Raw genomic sequence first — 26,924 nt, 5'->3', positions numbered from 1 at the left:
TGCAAAATATTGAGATGCGCGAAAATCTAACTAAATTCTACCTCAGTGACCATAACTTGAAAATTGAGACACAAAGAAACACCCCCGAAAGAAATGTTCTATTTGAAACGGCAAAAACCAAAACTTTTCCACCAAAGACACAATTCATAGCCTTGCTAAACAACAGTGGTCTAACACTCCCTGTGGCGAAGTACCCGGAAAGAATTTATTTTGAAAAAAGACACCAACCCCAGTGACAATTTTAGTTCGTTTTATTTTATTTATTTGTTGTAACCTTTTCTATTGCAAACTATGCCTCGAAAGCGACAGGTCGAAGTTTAGTACAGGCGGCATCATCAATTACGTACTCACTTCTAGTCATGTTGTTAACACCTTTAAGCCGTGAATTTTTTTCTTTAAACAATGATCTGCCGCCAATTGACAGGTCATTGTTTGCAACTTAGCGTATAAAGTACAAGAAGTCGGGCATTTAACTTGGCGACAGAGTGGGACATCTTGCTACATTGTTACCATGGAACTATAGTTCCATGATTGTTACATTCCGACTTCAGTTCTCAATTTATTCACGCAATCTCCCCCACGAAAACACATCCTAACAAACCACAAAAATGCGGACCCTGAAATGTATTGCTCAACAACCATAAGCACAACGTGCAAAGAAACAGTTTGTTCAGATATGAACGCATATCGAAAATAATTTATACCCAATCTGTTTTGGATCGTCCAAACCAGGGCCGGATCGTCATGGCAACATGTTGCTTGCTTGAGTGGAGTGGATCGCCAACAGCCTTCCGGTTTGTATATACAATAACATGGCATAGTTTCAAAACTGTTGTATTTCATTTCCACTGAAGAGAACTACATGCCTCTCACCATTCTTGATTAAACCCTTGCCGTCCGTGCAGTATTTATTTTTACATAAATAACGCAGTGCTCGTTGCTGCCGCTTGTGACACGGAAACAATAACAAGCGTCTAATACAAGAATCACACCTTGCAAGATGTGTTAATTAACCATGAGAGTTACACCACGGTTACACGAACTCCAACGTTTTTAACCATAAAGTACTGCGTCACTGAAACCGATAATCCTTGTGGCCATATTTTATTTTTTAACAATCGACAACCCTTTCAGCATCACTGAAATCGACACCCTTTGACGCCTGTACATTTTTTTATATTGTATTGTGATTTGACTCTGGCAGTCTGTAATACAGCGCTCGCTATTGCATCACTGAGATCGACAACCCTTGGTGCCCGTGTATTTTTTTTAACATTTTACTGTGATATGACAAAAGACACAGCGCTCGCTCTTGCATCACTGAGATCGACAGCCCTTTTTTTTATTAATAAAGCACGATAGACATCACTGAAATCGCGCTCGCTATTGCATCACTGAGATCGATAACCCTTGGTGCCCGTGTATTTTTTTTAAACATTTTACTGTTGCGTCACTGAAATCGACACCCTTTGACAAACCCATTAACACATATGCTGGCCGAGTACGGTCACTGGCCGTGATCGGTCACTGGCCGAGTAGAATTCTGGCCGAGTTCGGTGGTCACCAAGTTTGCGAATTGTAAATTTTGAATAACGATTTTTCTGATGTTACCTACGTAGTTCGATAATATTTGTTGGCAAGCTAGCCGGTCATTTTGATGAATCACGGGAATATTGCGTCATTTCCCGTCGTGAAACAACACGTAACATAACGAAATCATGTTGGAAATAAGCTGACACGCTCATCTTTCCACTATCGAAGAAGGAAAATTAAATATATAAGTAATCAGAGTCGTAATCACTGTTTTGATCAATCAAAGGAACGGCAAGAAGCCGAAGGTGAGGGACAAATCGCTTTATTTTTTAACCATTCACGAGTCTCAATGCACAGTCATTTCATTTATGATCCTCTATACGTATTGATGAATGTCGTTATGCGCCAGTCAATGTAAATCCCGATTAATATGGGATTAGTATGGGGTTAATCCCGGGACAGTGACACCCACAGCTATAGGGACTCAGAAAATAATTCGGGTTAAAGAAACTATCGAATATAAATACCGGCATCACACATCGGGCGAGGTAGGACAGTACACCTCGATTCGCGCATACACTGATGTTTCTGGAACCACGAAGGAAGGTAGGAAGACCAAAATAAGAAATACTGACAAAGAGTGGTCGAATGGGTTAGGGGATGATCATGGTAGTAAAGTCACTTTTTGTTGGTTGTCCAGAAAACCCGGAACCGGAACCGGAACATGAAATTAAAAATATTTGGACCCAATAGTCCTCCAAAAGAGCATAACACATTTGGTTATAATGTTGTTGCTATATCAGTATATGCCAAATAAAAATCGTGATTCACAACATGCATGCGGAAATGCTTTGCCAGTGTTTTGAATGCAGTAGGTCGTTGTTCTCGCTGCAGCCACTATATTAAATTACCGTAATACACATTTGGGTCGTTAACAATGAATACGAAACTTACAACATAATTTATCGTATATGTTTTAAAGACCGGAAAGGTTGTAACTTTGTTAGCAATTTATTTATCCTTTAGGGTGGGTTAAAGTACTTTATTTGTAATAATTATTATATGGATTGTTCCACTGATTTGTAGCAATTAAGCTAATATACCAATTTGACGAAATCCGATCAATTTAACATGTGTAAAATAGTATGTCTGATAATTAACATCCATGGGAAAAAAACAACAACTTAGATTTCTAATTTTGATCAGTGTGAGGAGCACTAATTCAAACATAACTTTTTACCGACACCTCTTGTATTTAACATGCCACTTTCTATATAGAGTTGCTAAACTAATGGACTGACACAATACAAATATTTTGCCCTACTATGAAGTTATATGCAACAATACAAGGTAGACTAAATTCTATAATCTCATCATCTGGGCTTCATTTATAGTATAGTATATTTTATTTGACACTAAATAATATATTTTGTTACATTATCTGTGGTCAAAAGACATTAAATATAATAAAACACAAGTACACACACGAGACAAAAGAAATACATAAATAACTAAAGTCTAAGTAAAATTACTTATAGTAAAATAATATGCTGTCAATAAATTTGCTAGCACTATTGGCAATGAACCCATCTCTCGAACTTAAAATTTATGTAAACATTTGTTGTTTTGATAGTTTAAGGATACTTTCATTATAAATGCTAACTACATTCAGAAATTCAGTATGAGCATTTGTTATTCCAGTATGGTTACAGTCTAAAAGTGCATGGATTTCATTGCCAATAGCCCCATTGTTACAAAGTTGGCACTTTCTTTCCTCTGGAGGTATCCCTTGATATCTAAGTTTTTCAATTGGTAGGGTATGTGCAGATATCCTAAATTTGGTGAAGTTGGTTCTATGTTGTGCATTTTTTACTTGATTCAAATATGGTTCAAATTTATATGTAGGTTTGAACTGAGTGTATGTACGTAATTTATTGTTTTGGGTTGTCTGGACTGTTGGTAGCCAAACTTTTTCAACATAGATTTCTTTTAATTTTGACTTAGGCTACATCGATTTAATTTTATGGATGACATCCGCGTGCGCATTAGTTTTCGCCTGTTCTCTCTCAAAAAAAAAAAAATCAACGACGACGAGTCTCCACAGATCAGTTTTCTGTCCGGAACTTGTCGACTCATATTGTCGCAAAGCGCCGACTTGTCGTAAAACTCGTTTTGGACTACCTCAAAACCAAACTCCGCACAGTTAGATGCGCGTTACGTAAAGCGCAAAGACCTATGGGAAAGAGATTGCCTCAAAACATGCAAATTTTGCCATAAATGATCCAACATGGCGACCACACCACCAAAATACGTGAGCATAAAAGTTCAGAGGTGAAACGGAGAGATTTTTGTAGACTGGTACGCAATTGACGTTGGAAAGGGATACGTTTACACAGCTATACGAGAGGTCGGTAGCGACAAGCGAGTTTCGCCCAGACAACTTTGAGAACATATTGTCCAGAGTGGCTGTCCCGCGTTTCTTCTGCAATGATGAGAGAAATGGGAGAGGAGTGGAGGTGTATGGTGGCCTAAAAGTCGGTCAGGCGACAAATCAGTTCGGTTGTTTTGTCTGCATTGAAGTCGTCAAAACTGCAACGAAAGCAGCAGAAGCTCCTTGGACGAAGTCCCCTTACGGGGTGACGTTGGTGTTTTGTTTTTTTTAATATCGAGCCTCTTATAATTTGTTACATAGTTGAAGTAGTTCTAGAGCATTTGTGTCTACACTTAGTCTATTCGAAGTGTCACTTTAAAAGCTGTAGTTTGAATGTCAAAGAAGTTAATTTCCAGGTTGCTGTTGACAAACTTATTGTTCATTTTTAATTATTTTTTTTTTCAATACAACACAGCAAGTTTTTCTTTATTATTGAGTTGATGTTTATGCCTTTGGCAAAGCTATCATCTGCCTTATCCTCTTGCCTTTTCAAAATCAAAGGTGATGATACCTGTGACAGTAATACAGTACGAAATGTGTACATCAGCATGTGCCTCCTACAAATAAAGATTTGTTGTTTTTTTGATACACTGTGGTTAAATTCGTAATAATAGCTCCGTAATCCTGTGGGTTTAGCAGCATTTTTTTTTGGCCGACAGTTTAAAACTTTTTAGTAATAAAAGGTTTTTATGAGAATACCTCAAAGTATGCACGAAGACAGTACAGCTGGAGTGCGCGTAGGTCGATGCGAGGCGTACTGTCTGAGTGCATACTTTGAGGTATTCTCGTAAAAACCTTATTATTATACATCTTTTCCTTACAATGATACATCATGGGAATGCCGAAATCCCAAAATTTTAGAACAGAATTAGCGAACTTCTTCGTGAAAAGTCTGGTCAAACCTCAATGGCAGCCATGTTTGTTTTTTTATTATTAGAGGACGCTTACGCACGTTATTATTCCATGTTTGGAATTTGCATTTCCTTATATGGTAGGATGAAAATACCCCGTGAAATACCGCAAAGTTATGGCAAGCTGTAACTTATGGCGTTATGGTGACAGATGTATAATAATAGGTTTTAATACACTAAAATTGGCAGACTCCACTTAGGGATTGGAAAAAAAAAACGTGGAGAGGCATATAAAAGTCAAAAAAACACCATTTCTATTGACGCACAAAACCACATTTGTCGCAAACACACAAAAGCAAATATTAAACCTTGTCTGAAGTTATTATTATGTCATCCCGAAGAATCAGCAATTATATAGCTTGTTATGAAACAATTATGTACATTGTAAGCATTATGAAATTAATACGTACCCGTAACAATTACAGTAACACTATGAAATAAATACCTATCTAGTTAGGATTACACCATTATAATGCATACGAACGATGTAATAATTGCACTATAATGTAATGAATACGTATATTTCATTATGAAATTAATTCGTACCATGTAACGATTACACTTTTATGTAATAAATAGTACTTTGAAACAATTGCACTATGGTAATAAATACGTACTATAAGGTTATTACGAAGATACCTCAAAGTATGCACAAAGACAGTACAGAGGCAGTATCGACTGACGTGCAGTGGAGGTCAATGTGACAGCGTACTGTCTGGGTGCATATTTTGAAATATCTTCGTAATAACCTTATTATTATACATCTTTTCCTACTAAGTATACATGATGGGTATGCCATAATCTAAAAAGTGTAGAACAAAATCGAACTTCTTTGTATGGAGTCTGGTCAATTCCTCGTGGCAGCCATGTTTGTTTTTATTATTAGAGGACGCATATGCGCGTAATCATTCCATATATGGAATTTGCATTTCCTAATATGGTAGGATGAAAATACCACGTAAAATACCACACACTGTAACTTATGGCATTACGGTGAGACATGTATAATAATAATTATTACATACGAAATGGATATGCACATTGTAACTATTACACTATTATGAAACGAATGCTATTTTTACTCGGTACTTCGCTACAAAATGAATATATATTTAGTATTGATTACATTATTAAATAAATAATCACATATGAATGAAGGGGGTTCAGTTTATTTTAGCTTTATTTTAGTCTTATTTTTATTTTATATGTTGCTGTTTTGGTGTTCGGAATAATATGGCGATGACAGTAAGCTTTATTCTAGTTTTATCTATCTTATTTGTATTTATTATAGTCTTTTAGCTATTTTATTATTTTTATTTTAGCTTAATACTGTAATGCATTGTTTTACTTTTTGTATTTGTCTTTTATTTACCATACTGAACCCAAGGATGGTTTGGTAGTGTAATAAAGTTATTATTATTATTATTATGAAAACAAATACTGTGAAATCCACAAACATAGATCTTTGTTTTTAAATAAGTGTATGTCCAATGGAAAAATAACAAAACGTACCGTATTGTAAGGTGTTATATAATGTAACATAATATGGGAATTTTGGAAATGTGTTAATGATCAAAGTTGTATCACTCAAAGTTGTATATTCTCAAATTTAGAAGTCATTTAATCAATCTGATTTTTGTTTATACTAGTAGGTTAGATTATTTACTCTCAATTACTAACCATACACTAAAAATTCATTCAGACACACTTTACCTTTTCACATGACCAGTACTATATATCCAATTTGATTGCATATATCATGCATTTAGTATGGTGATATCAAGCAGTTTGTGGCAACAGACAATAGAACATCCATCTTGCTTTCGGGCCATACTGTAAAATTCTTTATTTTCGCTTGGAATTAATTTTTGCTATTTTCGCTGACGGAATGATTCAGTGTAAATAAAATCCAGCAAATATACCTTTTTAGTTCTTGTTCGGACCCAGTCAGGGACTTATGTTTTGACATGTGTGTGTGTGTGTGTGTGTGTGTGTGTGTGTGTGCGTGCATCCGTGCATCCGGACTTGTATCTTAGACATGCCTGGACCAATCACAATCAAACTTCACACATACATCATACATAATATTATACATATGCACATCAATTTGTTTCACAATCTGATTGTGCTAAAAAAATCATCAAAATCAAGCATTTATGGATGGATTTTGTTTCAACATACATTGGACATTATGGGGCCTTGATTCACATCATTTTATTTTTCAGATTGAATTGAGAATGGCTGATTGGCGGATATTTTGTATTAATGAATGCAGTTCTGGTGCCATATCTCTGCCATGCTTTGACTGATTATGATCAAATTTTATATATTCATTATACCCCATGACATAGATATAGTGGTTTGACTATAAAATTGTAAAATGGCAGCCATTTTAGTGCCAACAAATCTTCAAAAATTAAGCATTTCTGACATTCCAGAACTGAATCTTAGCGTTTATGGATGTATTTTTTTTTAAACTTTGTACATACGAGTTGGACATTACGGGACTTTGATGCACATCATTTTATTTTTCAGATCCAATTTAAAATGGCCGACTGGCAGACATTTTGTTTTAATGAATGCAGTTCTAGTGCCATATCTCTTCCATGCTTTGACTGATTATAATCAAATTTTATATATTCATTATACCCCATGACATAGACATATTATTTTAAATATCATATTCAAAATGGCCAAATGGCAGCCATTTTTGTGTACTAAATAATCTTCAAAAATCAAGCATTTCTGGCATTCCAGAACTGGATCTTGGAGTTTATGGATGGATTTTTTTCAAACTTGGTACTTACGTTGGACGTTATGGGACCTTGATGCACATCATTTTATTTTTCAGATTGAATTAAAAATGGCTGATTGGCGGCCATTTTGTTTTAATGAATGGGCTTCTAGTGCCATATCTCTGACAGGCTTGACTGATTATAATCAAATTTTATATATTCATTATACAACATGTTATAGATATACACATGTATTTAAAATGGCTGATTTTGTTTTAATTAAGGCTGTTCCAGAGCAATATCTCTCAATGTTGACAAGTACTCATTTGACGATCAGATACAAATGTCAATCATTTTAATGTTAAACAATCATCATAAACATATTCCTGACATGGTTATATTCCAGCTATATTACTATAAACAAAACTATCTTAAATTCCATAACTAACAGGGACTGTGCCATGCATAACTTGTTTACTTTATCATTACCACTATCAATTGAACTATTAACCTTCATATTCAAGTTCAGCTTGACTTTGAATAAGCATACACACAAAAAAAGTTAAATGAAATATTTCAGTAACTATTATGCAAGAAACATGTTTAGAAAATGTTATTTTTATATTTAGAGTCTATGAATTCTTTTTTACATTATTGCTGTTAAGAATTACTACAGTACGGAAATTATCACTGACACCCAGTTACATAATTTATGGTTCCACTCATTTGAAGCTGCTGGTTTAGTTTCAGAAAAATAATCTCTGTTTCATATGGTACGATTGCAAGTAGTATGATTCACTGAATATATCCTTGGATATCCCAATCTAATTTACATATGAATAGATGAGCTGATCCATTTGGACCAATGTAGTGTTAGGGTATAAGCTGACTACTGATTTTATTGAGCACGCTCACATAGAGTGCTTTTGGATGATACCATTTATTATTTGGGGGTAGAAACACAGCAGTGCATGTTTTTAAAAAACATTAATTGTTACTTCTGTTTGCCTCGTTGGTTTTGTTTCATGTGGTTTACCCTCAAACTTAATTAGGGGAATGAAGTTTATGTTCTTTTAGCTGAGAGGTAAATATTTAAATAACCCTACACTAGCAGTTGAGAGAAGAGAATGGAATATTCCGATCTCCATTTCAGACACAGGAGTTGAAATCATGTGATTTGTTCATGCTCACTCTCAGTGTGTCATCAAGGTATCTGCTTAATATTCATAAGCTCAGTGGTCTGATGTTTTGCATAAATTTGGCCATTAACATATCAGGCACTCAGTTGCCTTGTGTTGTGTCTGAAGTCGGTTCTATCTGTATTTCTAATCTCTAGTCTTATTTATTCTTCACCAGCATGAATGATATTTACAGGTAATTCAATTTTTTTAGTGCAATGTAACATTGTCATTTAGTTTTCTGTGTATAGATTAATTAATAATGTGTTAGTAATGTCTTAATATTAGGCTAGAAAATTGACTACTGAAGCCCCCTTACATGTAATGGGTACGTGATTACTGTGAAAATATTTGTTGTCTATTGCATCATGTTAGTTTAATAGAATACATTCATTTTATAAATTTTGTACTGAGTTAGTGTAGAATTGTTCATTTTGTGTCAGAATATTTTCTGATTTGTTTTGACGATTTTATTCAGTAATTTATTTATTTTCATAGTACATACATGTATACATCTGTAATGTGTGTGTATTGCAAAGCTGCAATTACAGTAATTACTGTAACTAAAGCAAGAGTTTGGGGTTGGGACAACTAGTTGTCTGTCTAGATAATATTTCATCATAAACCCAATTTTTTAATCTTTAATTTACTGAGTCGTTACAAATTTGATTTAGCTGCATACTTTTTTAGCAGATACACCTTATTTATATCAGAGAATATTGTACAAGGTAGAGTAGTGATATCACTTTTGAATTATATAAGTGGAGATAGAGTAGTGATGGCAATGTTGAAAATGAGGGAGGAGGAAGTTTTATCACTGTTGAAAATGATGAGAAAAAATAATCTTGTGAAACAGTAGTACATATAAAGATAAACATTCAGATAGAAATAAAAACTGCCACTCCTTTGCATCTAATCTAGGGACCTAGAAACCGTTGCATTAAGATCCCAGGCTCCTTTTATTTTGCTATTTTATCCAATATTCCTAGCTATATCACTGTTATTGCCCATTTGCTGCTGATAATGCTAGTTATGAGGTTTTTCCAATAGTGATAGAAATAGTAATATAGTAAATGAGAGAAGTAGCCATGTTGAACACTTTTGCCAGCATGGAGATGGCTCAGCCAACACTTTTGCAAACATTGAGATGGCTCAGCCAACACTTTTGCCACCATGGAAATGGCTCAGCCAACACTTTTGTCAGCATGGATGGCTCAGCCAACACTTTTGCCGGCGTGGAGATGGCTCAGCCAACACTTTTGCCAGCGTGGAGATGGCTCAGCCAACACTTTTGCCAGCGCGGAGATGGCTCAGCCAACACTTTTGCCAGCGCGGAGATGGCTCAGCCAACAATTTTACCGGCGTGGAGATGGCTCAGCCAACACTTTTGCCGGCGTGGAGATGGCTCAGCCAACACTTTTGCCGGTGTGGAGATGGCTCAGCCAACACTTTTGCCAGCATGGAGATGGCTCAGTCAACACTTTTGTCGGCGTGGAGATGGCTCAGCCAACACTTTTTGCCAGCATGGAGATGGCTCAGTCAACACTTTTGCCGGCGTGGAGATGGCTCAGCCAACACTTTTGCCAGCATGGAGATGGCTCAGCCAACACTTTTTGCCAGCATGGAGATGGCTCAGCCAACACTTTTTGCCAGCATGGAGATGGCTCAGCCAACACTTTTTGCCAGCATGGAGATGGCTCAGCCAACACTTTTGCCAGCATGGAGATGGCTCAGCCAACACTTTTGCCAGCATGGAGATGGCTCAACCAACACTTTTGCCAGCATGGAGATGGCTCAGCCAACACTTTTTGCCAGCATGGAGATGGCTCAGCCAACACTTTTGCCAGCATGGAGATGGCTCAGCCAACACTTTTGCCAGCATGGAGATGGCTCAGCCAACATTTTTGCCAGCGTGGAGATGGCTCAGCCAACACTTTTGCCAGCAAGGAGATGGCTCAGCCAACACTTTTGCCAGCATGGAGATGGCTCAGCCAACACTTTTGCCAGCATGGAGATGGCTCAGCCAACACTTTTGCCAGCATGGAGATGGCTCAGCCAACACTTTTGCCAGCATGGAGATGGCTCAGCCAACACTTTTGCCAGCATGGAGATGGCTCAGCCAACACTTTTGCCAGCATGGAGATGGCTCAGCCAACACTTTTGCCAGCATGGAGATGGCTCAGCCAACACTTTTGCCAGCATGGAGATGGCTCAGCCAACATTTTTGCCAGCATGGAGATGGCTCAGCCAACACTTTTGCCAGCAAGGAGATGGCTCAGCCAACACTTTTGCCAGCATGGAGATGGCTCAGCCAACACTTCTGCCAGCATGGAGATGGCTCAACCAACACTCACTTTTCACAGGCAGAAGTATTTTGTTTACAGCCACAGTTTTTCGTCACTTTTTGGCAATTTTCTACATCACTAAATATCAATTATTTTTCTCTTCTTTATTTTAGATTAAGTCGCAGGATGTTGTCTGGGATATTTCAAATGCATGGTCGTTTCTGTGCTGCCCATCCATGGGAGGTAATAGTTGGAACACTGACTGTCACTATCTGTATGATGTCAATGAATATGTTTACTGGCAATGATAAGATATGTGGATGGAATTATGACTGCTCTCAAAATGAGGTATTTGCTACATTGCATGTTCTGACTGATTGAACATTAGCCTTTTGAGTTTTAATTCTAATCACATAATATTATTTCTCATTACATAGTTATTGTCAGATTTTCTTCTACTTGCCCCCAAATGTATTGTTTATATTGATTTCTTTGTTTTTTTGTTAGGATATAATGAGTTCTGATATCATAATAATGACAATCACACGATGCTTGGCTGTATTCTATATTTATTTGCAATTTCAAAATTTACGTAGAATTGGATCAAAATATATCTTGGGTGAGTACGTTTTCGTTATGCATGATTTCAAAATATTTTGAAGACAGGATTTTCGAAGCCAAAATTACTAAAGTTCATGATGGAAACTAGCACTAATACCAAATATTATAAAATACTTCTATTTTATATGAAATTCTTCCTTATTCACCAGGTTTTAATTTTTTATTTTTTTCTGACAAAAGTGTGAATTTAAAACCTAGTAAATAAGCTCAAAACAACAATAGAATTAAACACCAGTGAAAATGTTTTTACAGTATTTATAATAATTGCATTATTCTGATCCAAAAAATAGATTCTTATTATTGTTTACATGTTTGTTTTTTAGGTATTGCAGGGCTATTTACTATGTTTTCAAGCTTTGTGTTCAGCACTGCAGTAGTGAATTTTATGGACAAGGAAGTCACAGGATTACAGTTAGTTTCACTTGTTATCAATTATTTGACTGCTTAATATATTTCAGTCTATATATTGCTGCAAATTTTACAGTGTTGATGAAAATTTAATATAACCAATGAATCTACCATATATAATTGTAATATGTTTTCTTTTAGTGAGGCAATGCCATTCTTTCTACTTCTGATTGACCTCTCTAAGGCCAGTGCTTTGGCTAAATTTGCATTGAGTGCATCATCACAGGTAAATACAGCTATAAGAATGTTCAAGTTGTACTTTACTACTGCTACTATGGCAACAGTCAGTGTTAAACTTAGACAGGTTAGGAGTGAGTTGGAAGTGACTGCCCCTCATAGCACTGTTCCTCCCTGTGCCTGATGAACCATTGCATCATGGGATACTATTGTCATGAGATTAGAATTATATGTCAGTCAGCGTATGTTCAAATTGCATGTAAATATTTCACATGTGTTGTAAACATTGAATGGGAGCCACATTGAAAACAAGACTGTGTGCCATCTGGAGTACTTTATCAAAACCGTATGGAAGAATGTTTTAATACAACCTTCTACATTTTGATGAGAGTAAATATACTTTATTGCAGAAAGAAGTACGAGAAAACATTGCCAGTGGCATGGCTATACTTGGTCCTGTTATAACCTTGGATGCTGTTGTTGAATCGTTAGTTATTGGTGTTGGAACGCTATCAGGTGTTAAACAACTTGAAGTCATGTGTTGTTTTGGTTGTCTTTCCGTTGTTGCCAACTATTTAGTATTCATGACATTCTTTCCTGCCTGCCTGTCGTTGGTATTAGAGGTAAGTTTTTATTTGTATAAAAAATCAGTTTTAATAACTACTTTTTGCTTTTAAAGTCCTGAGTATGACATCTTCTGTTATTTCCTGTCAGTTTTGGTAGTTACCATAACTAAGCCCAGGATAGATTACTGCATGACTTGTATAAATAAAATATGTAGCACATAAAGTGAATGGCATTGGAAATAAATGTTTGGAGGTATTATTTGCTTTGGTTTATAAATAGAAGCAAGCTAGCATGTTACTGAATATTAGAGCTATATTATACTTATGTTATTAAAACAACCTCTCCCCCTGCACGTTTAAGGCGAAGAATGTAGTGAATACCAAAATATGTCGATATTGAGAAATATTAGAAGCACTATTGCAGATAGAGATGTTCACACTGTTATATTGAATATTGTTTTAACCAATTGTAATCAAGATGTCCAGAGATCTGCCATCTCTAACGACTTTCTTGTTACTAATTGTAGCTTACAGAGGAAATGAAAGAAGGCCGACCAGTGTGGCAACTCAGTCAGTTTGCTAAGGTTTTAGAAGAAGAAGAAGACAAGAAGCCAAACCCAGTTGTACAGCGTGTTAAAATCATTATGGTAATTACTATGAAATTATTATGTATACATTTGTAAAAGCTAAATTTTCACCTGAATTTCATTTCACTATTTTGAGTATATTAGCTATGTTTTAAATTCATTTGATAATTAATGTATTTGATAATATTTATTATTATTATTATTTATATGTATTTGATAATTAATGTATTTGATGATATGTATTTGATAATTAATACTCAGTGTTGTAATACATATTACATACAGAGGCATCATTAAAATGAGATAAAAATCAGTTTTATTTCTTGAAATTGAAAAATATTATGTCTAATGCACAACAATAATGTACATTTGGTCCATTAAGTGTGAACTTGTATCCAAAAAAACTTATGCATGTAGTTAACAATAGAATAATTATTATGACCAGTCTGCAGGATTGGTATTGGTGCATGCACACAGTAGATGGATTGCCACATCATCTGATCCATCAATGCATAATAATCAACCACTGTTTGATATGAATGATAATAAAAGAATTCAACCAGATATTCCATTATGGCAGTTTTATATCACCAGGTAAGTTACATGGAATAATGTAAGAGACAATCTATATAGTATCAATGTATCCCACATACAGTTGGTTTAATGATTTATGTTTTCATTAATTGAAGCCTAAATTAGAGTCAAATCATTGGTCTGAAAAAAAAATCTGAGGTGGATGAAATTTCAGTGAACTAAACCATACAAATTTCTGGTAGTCTCAATGTATGACTATTACCATGAATAATGTTTACCTACCCTGTAATTTATTTCCCCCAGTTGAGGCATATTTTAAAAAAAACTTTCAAACAACAAAGTTGGGCCATTCCAGTAGATTATTTCTATATAAGTTATAACAGAGTGACATTAACATGATGTGTTGTAACCTAACTCAATTTTTCTTTTCAGGGCATTCACAATGAACATAGAACAAATAGTTACCCTTACATTGGCTCTTTTGTTGTCAGTTAAATATATATTCCTAGACAAGGGTGAGGCTAAACGAACTGTTGTCATGACAACAACTGTAAAATGTCTTGACAATGAAACCAAATCAGGAGACAATGTTATTTCAGGTATGTAACTGAAAAAAACTAATACTGTATTTGCTCTATTAGAAGCAAACATTTGTTGTATGCCAGATCGTTAGACATATACTATTAATAGAGCAAATACGGTATTCCATTGAATTATCAATTTAATGTCTTCATGGACATGTGCTGACAGTTTACAAATCTCTATATACTGATTTAGTGGACTTACCTTTTATTTTCATGAATTAGTAAATTGTTTTCTATGGAATACATTAAATTAATATTTTATGTGTATTTAGATATTGGACTTAAGAATATATCGTCATTATAACTCATCTAGTATGAATTTTTTTGTCATTGTGTTTATGTTATATGTATAAAAAAAATAGAAATTGTGTAAGAGAAAAAAAATCCTTTTTCTTGCTTTACAGAGAGCATAGCTTTCTTGGTTTTGGTTCATTTCAGTTGACTGACTCTTTGTTTTGTACCTTTGATAGGAAAGTTACATGTGGATAAAAATGATGTTAGTCATACATTGGAAAATTCATGTCAAGATGGAAATGATATAAACCCTGAATTAAACTCACTTAGCCATCAGAAAGTAGAAACCTTAGACTCAGATATGAAAGCCAATGATATTCATTTTGAAATTGGTGTTGATACGGACTCTGATACAGCCAGCGATGCAGAGGAAATTCAAACTCTTGATGGTGATGATGATGCAAATGTTGTTGCTAAGGAACCAAGGTCATTACAAGAATGTGTGGCTATTCTCAATAATCCTGAGGTTAGTCATATAATTGAAAGTTACAAATTTCAGTCAAAGGCAAATTGTTCATATATGCTGGTAGGCAGCTAGATTGCTTGATAAACCTGTATTCTATTCTTGTTTTGAAGTCTACTCACCTTCTATTAGGTCATAATTACCGGGCATGGTTTGGACTCGGAAACATTTTTAACATAGTTAAACTCTAAACTTGACTCTAAGCTAAAAGTAGACTGGGTCAACACTGGGTTAATCTTAATCTGTTCACATGTTTTTCAAGCAAAGGTTAAAATTCACTCATGGTTGAACCCACAGTTTTGCTACTATACTTTATACTTTAAGAAGTATGAATAAATTGTAAAATAATAGTATGCACATGTGTACAGTTCAATCAGTCTGTGCACTGCATGGCAGTTTATACTCTTAATGATGAAGCTTTGTTACCATATACTTGTGTGAAAAAGTTTTTTTAGGCACAAAATTGCAAGAGCTGATTTTATGTGAAAAAAGTACCTGTATATGTAACCTGTAGTCCAGCCAATGTTTCTCTGACAAATATGTGAAACAGGCTGACATGTATTGTCAAGTAGATGGTTGACAATGTGTAGTTTTATGACATGTACATTTTACTACCATGCATGCAGTAGAAAATGTTTGACCATTATCTTGAATTTATTGCTTATGTCTTGTATCACTTACTGCAGTGAGTCACATTGGCCACAATATAATAGTTGATGCATAACTGTTTGATTCATAGAAAGGACCTTCAGAATTAATTGATGAAGAAGTTAAAATGTTGGTAGACTCCAAACACATTGCTGCTTATAAACTAGAAAACATACTTTGTGATCCAGAGAGGGGTGTGTCTATCAGACGTCAGATTCTTTCAAGTAAAATGGCATCCAGTGAAATCCTTAACAATCTACCATATACAAATTATGATTATTCCATGGTAAGTGTAGCATACAATAATGATTATTTCTTATAATTGACTTGTGTTAACCTGCAGTTACAACCAAGTCTTGACATCTTACTTTGCAGTCACGACAACATCTTGACATCTTAAATTGCACGAATTTTGTGAGTCAGTGAAAATTTATAGCAGTGTGCAAATTTGATACACAAATACTATACAATCTTGAAAATTTATAGCAATGAAAATTAAACAGTTTACTTATATGTGTGTATTAGAATTTTACATTTCCAATTGACAGGTGCTTGGTGCATGCTGTGAAAATGTTATTGGATATATGCCGTTACCTGTTGGCGTTGCTGGACCGCTACCAATGGATGGTAAACTATTTCATGTTCCCATGGCAACCACTGAAGGATGTCTAGTTGCTAGTACAAACAGAGGATGTAGAGCACTTCAGGTACTGTACCCACATCTGCTATATTGTTTTAAGTGCACCTTGTGCTTCCTTAAGCCTGCTCTAAATGCTGGGGTCATTAAAGTCATTGCCATTAAATTACTTCCATTGGTTCCATTTAAAACTTTACTATTTGCAGAACAGATTGAGACATTACAAATCTTTTAAGACTTTTTTGATGATTCAATAATAGTATTATAATGCATATCAGTTTTGACCTTAAAATTAATTGTAGGCTTTACAAGAGTTATGTCTTTCTGTACCGATATGTGAGTGTCTTGTGTACATGTACCCATATGTGAGTTATGTCTTGTGTACCCATATGTGAGTTGTCTTGTGTACCCATATGTGAGTTATGTCTTGTGTACCCATATGTGAGTTATGTCTTGTGTACCCATATGTGAGTTGTCTTGTGTACCCATATGTGAGTTATGTCTTGTGTACCCATGTGAGTTATGTCTTGTGTACCCATATGTGAGTTATGTCTTGTGTACGCATATGTGAGTTGTCTTGTGTACCCATATGTGAGTTATGTCCTGTGTACCCATATGTGAGTTATGTCCTGTGTACCCATATGAGTTATATCTTGTGTACCCATATGTGAGTTGTCTTGTGTACCCATATGAGAGTTATGTCTTGTGGTGTACCATATGTGAGTTGTCTTGTGTACCCATATGTGAGTTGTACCCATACTTGAATTGTGTCTTGTGTACCCATATGTGAGTTGTCGTGTGTAGCCATATGCAAGTTGTCTTGTGTACCCATATGCAAGTAGTCTTGTGTACCCATATGCAAGTTGTCTTGTGTACCCATATTTGAGTTCTGTCTTGTGTACCCTGTATGTGAGTTATGTCTTGTGTACCCATATTTGAGTTATGTCTTGTGTACCCATATGTGAGTTGTCTTGTGTACCCATATGGGAGTTATGTCTTGTGTACCCATATGTGAGTTGTCTTGTGTACCCATATGTGAGTTGTACCCATACTTGAATTGTGTCTTGTGTACCCATATGTGAGTTGTCGTGTGTAGTCATATGCAAGTTGTCTTGTGTACCCATATGCATGTTGTCTTGTGTACCCATATGCAAGTTGTCTTGTGTACCCATATGTGAGTTATGTCTTGTGTACCCTGTGTGTGAGTTATGTCTCGTGTACCCATATTTAGGTTGTCTTGTGTACCCATATTTGAGTTATGTCTTGTGTACCCATATTTAAGTTATGTCTTGTGTACCCATATTTGAGTTATGTCTTGTGTACCCATATTTGAGTTATGTCTTGTGTACCCATATTTGAGTTATGTCTTGTGTACCCATATTTAAGTTATGTCTTGTGTACCCATATTTGAGTTATGTCTTGTGTACCCATATTTGAGTTATGTCTTGTGTACCCATATTTAAGTTATGTCTTGTGTACCCATATGTGAGTTGTGTACCAATATTTGAGTTTTCTTGTGTTCCTATACTAGTACATGTATGTGAGTTACCATCGATAAACACTACAACATACATTCAGAACAAGCGAGTGAATTTCAAGCCAGGTCATATATTATATCTTGTGTACCAATATAGAGCTTACTTGATATTACAATAACTAGTTTACAATGTCTGCATTACAGATGAGTGGTGGCCTTAGAAGTAGTTTATTAGCTGACGGTATGACCAGAGCACCAGTGGTTCGTTTACCCAGTGCACAGCTAGCAAGGTATGTGTCTCTTATCACTGTATGCATGCTAGTCATCCTATTTGCAGAACAGATTGAGACATTACAAATCTTTTCAGAAAGTTTAAAAGTCGGGGAAATTCAGGATGGCGCAAGTTTGTTTTTGAGTGTGGGGAGCAATTCAGGAAGATGTTTTCTGTTCATCATCCAACAATAGTCATATTAAATTGTTTTTACAGTGAAGTGAAAAAATGGCTAGAAGACCATGATAACTTTGAACTTGTTGGAGAGAGTTTCAACTCCACCAGTAGATTTGCCCGTCTTCAAAGGCTGCAGATTGCTGTTGCTGGTAGATTAGTTTATATTCGTTTCCAAGCTATAACTGGTGATGCCATGGGTATGAATATGGTTTCAAAGGTAAGATTGTAGTAGCTGATAAACTGCTTTATATTCATTTCAAAATGTTCAAAATATATATAGTACAGACATGCTGTAAAAGTGGTTAGTGTATGTTCACAATGTAGTGTATTACACATACTTACATGGTGTGTTATAATAAAATGCAAACTTGGTTTGGGTTATACATATATTATGTCCTATGATGTCTTACATGCATGTATTATGTTTTACAGGCAGTTGAGAAGTCTTTACTTTTATTAAAAGATCATTTTCCAGAGTTGGAGGTTCTCAGTTTAAGTGGCAACTATTGTACGGATAAAAAATCAGCAGCTATGAATTGGATAGAAGGGCGTGGCAAGTCTGTTGTGTGTGAGGCAACTATTCCCGCTCATGTTGTTGAAAAGGTCAGTATGTGACAGGTTTAGTAATCCACAGACTTTGAATTATAATTTGTTTTGTACCTTTGATCTCTAGGCTTGATTGTTTTATTACTTCAGTATTTATAAATTACTGATGCTTTCTTTTGTTCTACAGGTTCTTAAAACGTCAGCTAATGCCTTGGTTGATCTGAATATTAGTAAAAATTTAGTTGGTTCTTCTATGGCTGGAAGTATTGGAGGATTCAATGCACATGCAGCGAATATTGTCGCAGCTATTTACATTGCCACTGGACAGGTAAGTTAAAGTAATTTAGTTGTATACTTTTTGCAAACTAGTTTCTGTCATGAAGTTTGCAACCTCTCCTTTTGTAAATTATAATCATAACTAACCTGTAATTAAGACTATAAATTGATTTGCTTTCAGGATGCTGCACAAGTTATTTCAAGTTCTAGTTGTATAACATTAATGGAGACCACAGGCCCAATGCAAAATGATTTATATATAACCTGTACAATGCCATCAGTGGAGGTCGGTACTGTCGGTGGCGGTACAATTCTCCAACCTCAGTCTGCTTGTCTAGATGTAAGTTATTATCAAAATTCTAGAAAGTGCCTGGATTTACCTACTTTTGTAGGTTAGGGTTACTACATTTTATTATATTCTGCATTTTACATCACTGTTACACCTATGTATATCCATGGCAACTAGTAGATGCAGAGCAATAAAGCACTTCTTCTTCTAGATTAATACTACAAGTTTTCAAAATAAATACTGTTGTTTGAGTGCTATAATGCTATGTAGATATTCTAAATCAATGACAGTTTGACTCCTTATTTTTATTCACAGATGTTAGGTGTACGTGGATCGTCTTTAAAAGAACCAGGTGACAATTCTCGTACATTGGCACGGGTAATTTGTGGTACAGTACTAGCTGGTGAGCTTTCATTAATGTCGGCATTAGCTGCTGGTCATCTTGTTAAAAGTCACATGGTACATAACAGGTGAGAGCAGTTATGAAATCATTCTACTATTGTTCATATCATTGCAACTATGTACTAACTGTATTCATGATTTACAGTACTCTCGGTGTACAGCTTGGTCAGAAGATGCACAATGGAAATGTACTTATTTGGATATTATACCTCTTAAGTTGATGTTCAGTGAACAGTAACAATAAATTGTTTCAGTTAGTAACATTCTAAATAAACTACATCCCATAAACATCGCATTCAAATCATGGCATTTCAAGAGTCAAAAGTAAGTGTTGTTCAGTGACGACAATTAGCACAAATTGTTTGCTGTATTTGTACTTATTTCTCAAAGAATTTAAGTCCTGTCATAAAAGGGAATCTGGATAGTCATCATGTGACATCAACATTGAGGTATTGTCATCTGGATTCAAAGCAGATTCAAAAATATTGAGAGTTTATTGATTGATTAGGGGAGCTGTTCTGTTTGGCTCTGAATGAATAAGACCAAACTTTTGATCGGCTACAATGGTGTATAAACACACTAGAGATAATGTTCTGTTAATTGGGAGGAGCAAAAGTTCAGCTCCAATAAAATGCTGCCGTGTAAATTTTATTTTGACTCCCGTGTGCGAAGCACACAATCAGAATCTTTGCAGTCAGTGCATCTGTATGTATGTATGTGCCTGTATGTATGTGCCTGTTCCACTGATTGGATTTCGATGAAACTTAGTACATAGATGCTCTGGGTTAATGCACATATTTGATTAGTTTTTAGTTGAAATCTGTGCATATTAATTACCTAATTTGCATGATAATCACCAATCCATGACTGTTTAACTGATATCTAAATAACTGCTGAATGGATTTCGATGAAACTTGATACATAGATGCTGTGGGACGTTGTGTAGACTTGATTAGTTAATTTATTAATTACCTATTTTGTATAATTAGTCAATTACTTGGTTTACAAGTACTTGGTTTAATAATCAAGAATAAAATCATCACATTATAATGAAACTTGGTACATATGTGCCCTGGAACAATGCACAGACCTAATTAGTTTGGGATTAAAAACTATGCATAATTATTGCTTAATTTGCATAATAATTACCCAATTTCCTATATATATATATATCCACAAACCTATTATTGCATTTCAGTAAGACTTGGGATATGAAGTGCCTGGTAACAATGCTAATGATCTGATTAGTTTTGAAGTGAAATTTGATTATACTATTTGCTTAATTTGAATAATGTACAATCACATTTCATTGACATATGGTTCATAGATACTTTGGAGTAAGACATGATTAGTTTAATGTTGAAATTTATTCTGTATTATAAGTATTATAAACTTCAACAATGTTTTGACATTTCACATCTCAAATAGAATACATTTATTAGTTGCTAAGCTTCTTCATTTATCCTTCTCCATTACCTATTTTGTATAATTAGTCAATTACTTGGTTTACAAGTACTTGGTTTAATAATCAAGAATAAAATCATCACATTATAATGAAACTTGGTACATATGTGCCCTGGAACAATGCACAGACCTAATTAGTTTGGGATTAAAAACTATGCATAATTATTGCTTAATTTGCATAATAATTACCCAATTTCCTATATATATATATATCCACAAACCTATTATTGCATTTCAGTAAGACTTGGGATATGAAGTGCCTGGTAACAATGCTAATGATCTGATTAGTTTTGAAGTGAAATTTGATTATACTATTTGCTTAATTTGAATAATGTACAATCACATTTCATTGACATATGGTTCATAGATACTTTGGAGTAAGACATGATTAGTTTAATGTTGAAATTTATTCTGTATTATAAGTATTATAAACTTCAACAATGTTTTGACATTTCACATCTCAAATAGAATACATTTATTAGTTGCTAAGCTTCTTCATTTATCCTTCTCCATTACATTCATGATACCTCTGCATTTGTTTTGTTTTCATATTTATTTTCGTTCCACATTTCCAGACACCATTCACTGTCACATCAGGAATTGGGCTTTGTTTAAAAGCATGTGTAAGCACAAAAATCCATCCAAGTTCATCCATTCATTTAATACTTCCACAAGCACTGCAGTTCTTAGGCTTTCATAAAAAGCATGTGTTCAAAATTTAAGTACACACTCACAGCACAATTATGTTTATGATATATTATTTATGTATCAAATATCCCAGCACACCATGATTAGTTTATCTTAGCACACTATTTAATAAACATGTTTCATATCTTGTGTATTTCTTTACAAACACCTTGAAGGGTGATGATTGTTGTAACTACATGTATTCATCATGTGGGTTCCATACTATGCATAGAAATGCATATACATGTGGGGTCCAATCTACATATAGCAATGTGGACTCCATACTACATACAGCAATGTGGACACATATGGGTTGCATGTTACATACATCAATGTGGACACATGTGGGTTGCATACTACATACAGCAATGTGGACACATTGGGTTGCATGCTACATACATCAATGGGACACATGTGGGCTCCATACTACATACATCAATGTGGACACATGTGGGTTGCATGCAACATACATCAATGTGGACTTCATACTACATACATCAATATGGACACATGTGGGTTGCATACCACATACAGCAATGTGGACACATGTGGGATACATACATCAATGTGGACACATGTGGGTTGCATACTACATACATCAATGTGGACACATGTGGGTTGCATACTACATAAAGCAATGTGGACACATGTGGGTTGCATGCTACATACATCAATGTGGACACATGTGGGTTCCATACTACATACATCAATGTGGACACATGTGGGTTGCATGCTACATACATCAATGTGGACACATGTGGGCTCCATACTACATACAGCAATGTGGACACATATGGGTTGCATGTTACATACATCAATGTGGACACATGTGGGTTGCATACTACATACAGCAATGTGGACACATTGGGTTGCATGCTACATACATCAATGGGACACATGTGGGCTCCATACTACATACATCAATGTGGACACATGTGGGTTGCATGCAACATACATCAATGTGGACTTCATACTACATACATCAATATGGACACATGTGGGTTGCATACCACATACAGCAATGTGGACACATGTGGGATACATACATCAATGTGGACACATGTGGGTTGCATACTGCATACATCAATGTGGACACATGTGGGTTGCATACTACATAAAGCAATGTGGACACGTGTGGGTTGCATGCTACATACATCAATGTGGACACATGTGGGTTCCATACTACATACATCAATGTGGACACATGTGGGTTGCATGCTACATACATCAATGTGGACACATGTGGGTTGCATGCTACATACAGCAATGAGGACACATGTGGGGTCCCTACTACATACAGCAATGTGGACACACATGTGGGGTCCATACTACATACAACAATATGGACACATTACATACAGTACCGGCCTTGCTCTAGTTGACCTTGTTTCTGATTTCACTGCCAACATGGACAACGGTTTTGTTACATTTGGGGTATTCATTGACTTAAAAAAAGCATTCAATACTATTGACCACAATATTCTCCTTGAAAAACTGGCTTATTCTGGGATAAGGGGTCTCCTGCTTTCGTGGTTCCAAAGCTACCTAACTAATAGACACCAAACAGTAAACATTGACGGAACTGCATCCACATCCACACAGATTCAATACGGGGTGCCCCAGGGATCAATATTAGGGCCTTTACTTTTTCTTTTCTACATAAATGATATTAACCACTCTACTGATGCTTTCAATTCCTGCCTCTTTGCGGATGATACCGATCTATTGATCTTTCTAATATTAACAATGATTTTGGAAATGTTAATGTAGAAAAAACAAACTATATGATCCTGAAACCCAGCAAAGAAAAGTAAAAGTGGAGGGACAGGTCGGAATCAATGATACGTTGTTAGAGGGCGTGTCTAAAGCCACTTATCTGGGAGTAACCATTGACCCATGCCTAAATTTGAATTCTCATATTGAAAAACTTGTGAAAACCGTTAGTCCCAAAGTGGGCATTATATCTCGCATTCGTCACTATGTTCCCAAATCAATTCTTATCCTACTTTACAACACACTTATTCTTCCGCACTTAATGTACTGCATTGAAATCTGGGGAAATATATACCCAACACTTCTTGAACCAGTTCTGCTCTTGTCCGCCTTATCACCTTCTCGCACTTTAAAGCACATTCTGCTACTTTTTTTATCCAATTACGCATACTAGATATTCACAAACCTTGTAAATTACAAACCTGCCTATTTATCTTCAACCTTAAACACAACAGATATGCACATAGCCTCAATAAGTATGTTAATGATTTCCCACATTGCTATTCAACAAGGTCAGTGTCAGTGTCAAGGTTAGGAATTCACTTCCAGACTCCCTCAAATTTGAATATGAAATGAAACATTATTTGCTTTGTTAAATTCCTCGATTACCACCACTTCTCTGCATTTTTCATTTCTTTTCTTCTGCATATAAATATTCGTTGTACCAGTAGTTTGTTTATATTATTATTACACATAATATTTTTGTCATTTTTATATCTAAATCATATAGATTACTTTTTACTTTTTGTTATGTAAATAGTAATTTTCCTTTACTAGTACATTGTAAATTTCTACTTGACTAGTCCATAAGGACTATTTCCATGGTCCACACCAGAATTACTACTATTGTATTTTGTTTATAAGTTCTGTAATAATGGTCATTCTGGTAAAATAATTAAATAAAAATAAATAAACTTGACTGGACTGGACTGGACTGTAAGCAATGCAATTTATTGCTTTGTGTAGAAAACTTATTAACTTCAAACTTAAAAATTCACTGAATGTTTAATTTGAAATGCTTTTTTTTTTTTCCAGATCTTCAGTTGCAATAAACATGTCGCCTAACTCTCTGCGTATAATTCATGAACAAGACCATGGATTGACACACAGACGTGCCAAGTCTCTGGATTCCAAAACAGCTCCAGGAACGTGTATCAGCAATGCTCCATAGTTTCAAAAAAGTCTTCAAAACATAAGATTAGTTTATATTACAATGATTTATTTATATTGCAGTCTCCCATTTTTGTAGAAATTATTTTATATTTATGTAAACTTCGCTGATTAAGTACTTCAAAAACACGGATTCAATTTTATGATAATTGTTTTTGTTAGAATTGTCAATGCTGCAAACAAAGGTGTATTATTGGAAAAACATTGTTTTATTTACTGTTTTAAATTGTGATAATAAATACAAAACAATCAAAGGTTTGTCTTACATCTTGCATTGTCCAGTACATGCGATATAATCCAAAGGTTTTTCTTACTTCTTGTATCGTCCAGTTTATGCGATACAATCAAAGGTTTGTCTTACATCTTGCATTGTCCAGTACATGCGATACAATCAAAGGTTTTTCTTACTTCTTGTATCGTCCAGTTTATGCGATACAATCAAAGGTTTGTCTTGCATCTTGTATCGTCCAGTTTATGCGATACAATCAAAGGTTTGTCTTACATCTTGCATTGTCCAGTACATGCAATACAATCAAAGGTTTTTCTTACTTCTTGTATCGTCCAGTTTATGCGATACAATCAAAGGTTTGTCTTGCATTGTCCAGTACATGCGATACAATCAAAGGTTTTTCTTACTTCTTGTATCGTCCAGTTTATGCGATACAATCAAAGGTTTGTCTTACATCTTGCATTGTCCAGTACATGCAATACAATCAAAGGTTTTTCTTACTTCTTGTATCGTCCAGTTTATGCGATACAATCAAAGGTTTGTCTTGCATCTTGCATTGTCCAGTTTATGCGATACAATCAAAGGTTTGTCTTACATCTTGCATTGTCCAGTACATGCGATACAATCAAAGGTTTTTCTTACTTCTTGTATCGTCCAGTTTATGCGATACAATCAAAGGTTTGTCTTGCATTGTCCAGTACATGCGATACAATCAAAGGTTTTTCTTACTTCTTGTATCGTCCAGTTTATGCGATACAATCCAAAGTTTGCCTTACTTTTTGTATCGTTCAGTACATGTGATATAAAACAAAATTTGGAAGCTAGAACATCACACATAGTAGGTTGCTATGGCACATGCTTTGTTTCATGATTATATTTGATCGTCTATTTTTTTATACTATGAGTAAGCACACAATATAATTTTTTGCTATTAGTGTGTGTATGTCTTCCACAGATATTTCAAGAACCAATTCTCATATTTCAATGAAATTTAGTATATAGATGCTCTGGAATAATTTACAGACCTGATTAGTTTTTGCTTGAAAATCTGTGCTTATGATTGGCCTAATTTGCATATTAATTAGCCAATTTTATATCTGTTCACTTTCACTGAACCGTTTGATACTCAGTATGTAGGTAACTTGGGTGTTAACAAATGCCATTTTCAACTTCTTGAAAACTACCAGCTATATTGATGCTTAGTATGTAGGTAGGTCGCTTGGGTTTACCTTTGACCGATTTCTTTGCTTCATGATGATATCTTCAATTTTAAATGTTTAGTGAATATATTCACAATGGAATTTTTTGCGTTTAGTGCGTTCTGTGTCTGTTTCCCTGATATCTTCAAGAACCAATTATCAGATTTCAATGAAACTTGATACATAGAAGCTCTGGGATAATGCGAAGACCTGATTAGTTTTTTGTTAAAATCCATGCATAATAATCATCAAATATGCATATTAAGTAGCCAATTTTTGGCATTTTCACTTGTTTCACAACAGATTTCAATGAAACTTGGTACAAGTATTGATTGAAATCCTGTGCATATTAATGACTTAAGCCCTTTTCAA

At 35.1% G+C, this 26,924-nt stretch overlaps 1 protein-coding gene across 2 annotated transcripts; it reads left to right on the top strand.

The window, feature by feature from the left end:
* The first annotated feature begins 1,623 nt into the window (after positions 1 to 1,623).
* Positions 1,624 to 25,378, top strand: LOC100369866 (3-hydroxy-3-methylglutaryl-coenzyme A reductase-like). Of its 2 annotated transcripts, none has more exons than XM_085507266.1 (19): positions 1,624 to 1,838; positions 11,247 to 11,421; positions 11,581 to 11,692; positions 12,018 to 12,105; positions 12,244 to 12,328; positions 12,690 to 12,902; positions 13,373 to 13,492; positions 13,878 to 14,026; positions 14,399 to 14,565; positions 15,021 to 15,310; positions 16,047 to 16,241; positions 16,504 to 16,662; positions 18,274 to 18,359; positions 18,557 to 18,734; positions 18,950 to 19,120; positions 19,251 to 19,391; positions 19,521 to 19,679; positions 19,944 to 20,098; positions 24,990 to 25,378. In XM_085507266.1, the coding sequence occupies exons 2-19, from the start codon at positions 11,260 to 11,262 to the stop codon at positions 25,123 to 25,125; spliced, it is 2,766 nt and encodes a 921-aa protein (XP_085363392.1). In that variant the 5' UTR covers positions 1,624 to 1,838; positions 11,247 to 11,259; the 3' UTR covers positions 25,126 to 25,378. The 2 variants fall into 2 exon arrangements, with proteins under 2 accessions (XP_085363392.1, XP_085363391.1); XM_085507265.1 differs by lacking the exon at positions 1,624 to 1,838 and adding an exon at positions 8,836 to 8,984.
* The last annotated feature ends 1,546 nt before the right edge of the window (positions 25,379 to 26,924 follow it).

Source organism: Saccoglossus kowalevskii, chromosome 13, assembly GCF_978046115.1.
Source record: "Saccoglossus kowalevskii chromosome 13, keSacKowa6.1, whole genome shotgun sequence".
NCBI lineage: Eukaryota > Metazoa > Hemichordata > Enteropneusta > Harrimaniidae > Saccoglossus > Saccoglossus kowalevskii.
The sequence above is the reverse complement of the archived record's forward strand: the minus strand, read 5'-3'. Positions and strand labels throughout refer to the sequence as shown.

Coding starts and splice junctions, on each gene's coding strand:
- LOC100369866 (XM_085507265.1), top strand. Junction 13,493..13,877: donor AGCGTGTTAAAATCATTATG/GTAATTACTATG, acceptor TATTATGACCAG/TCTGCAGGATTGGTATTGGT. Junction 14,566..15,020: donor AGGAGACAATGTTATTTCAG/GTATGTAACTGA, acceptor TACCTTTGATAG/GAAAGTTACATGTGGATAAA.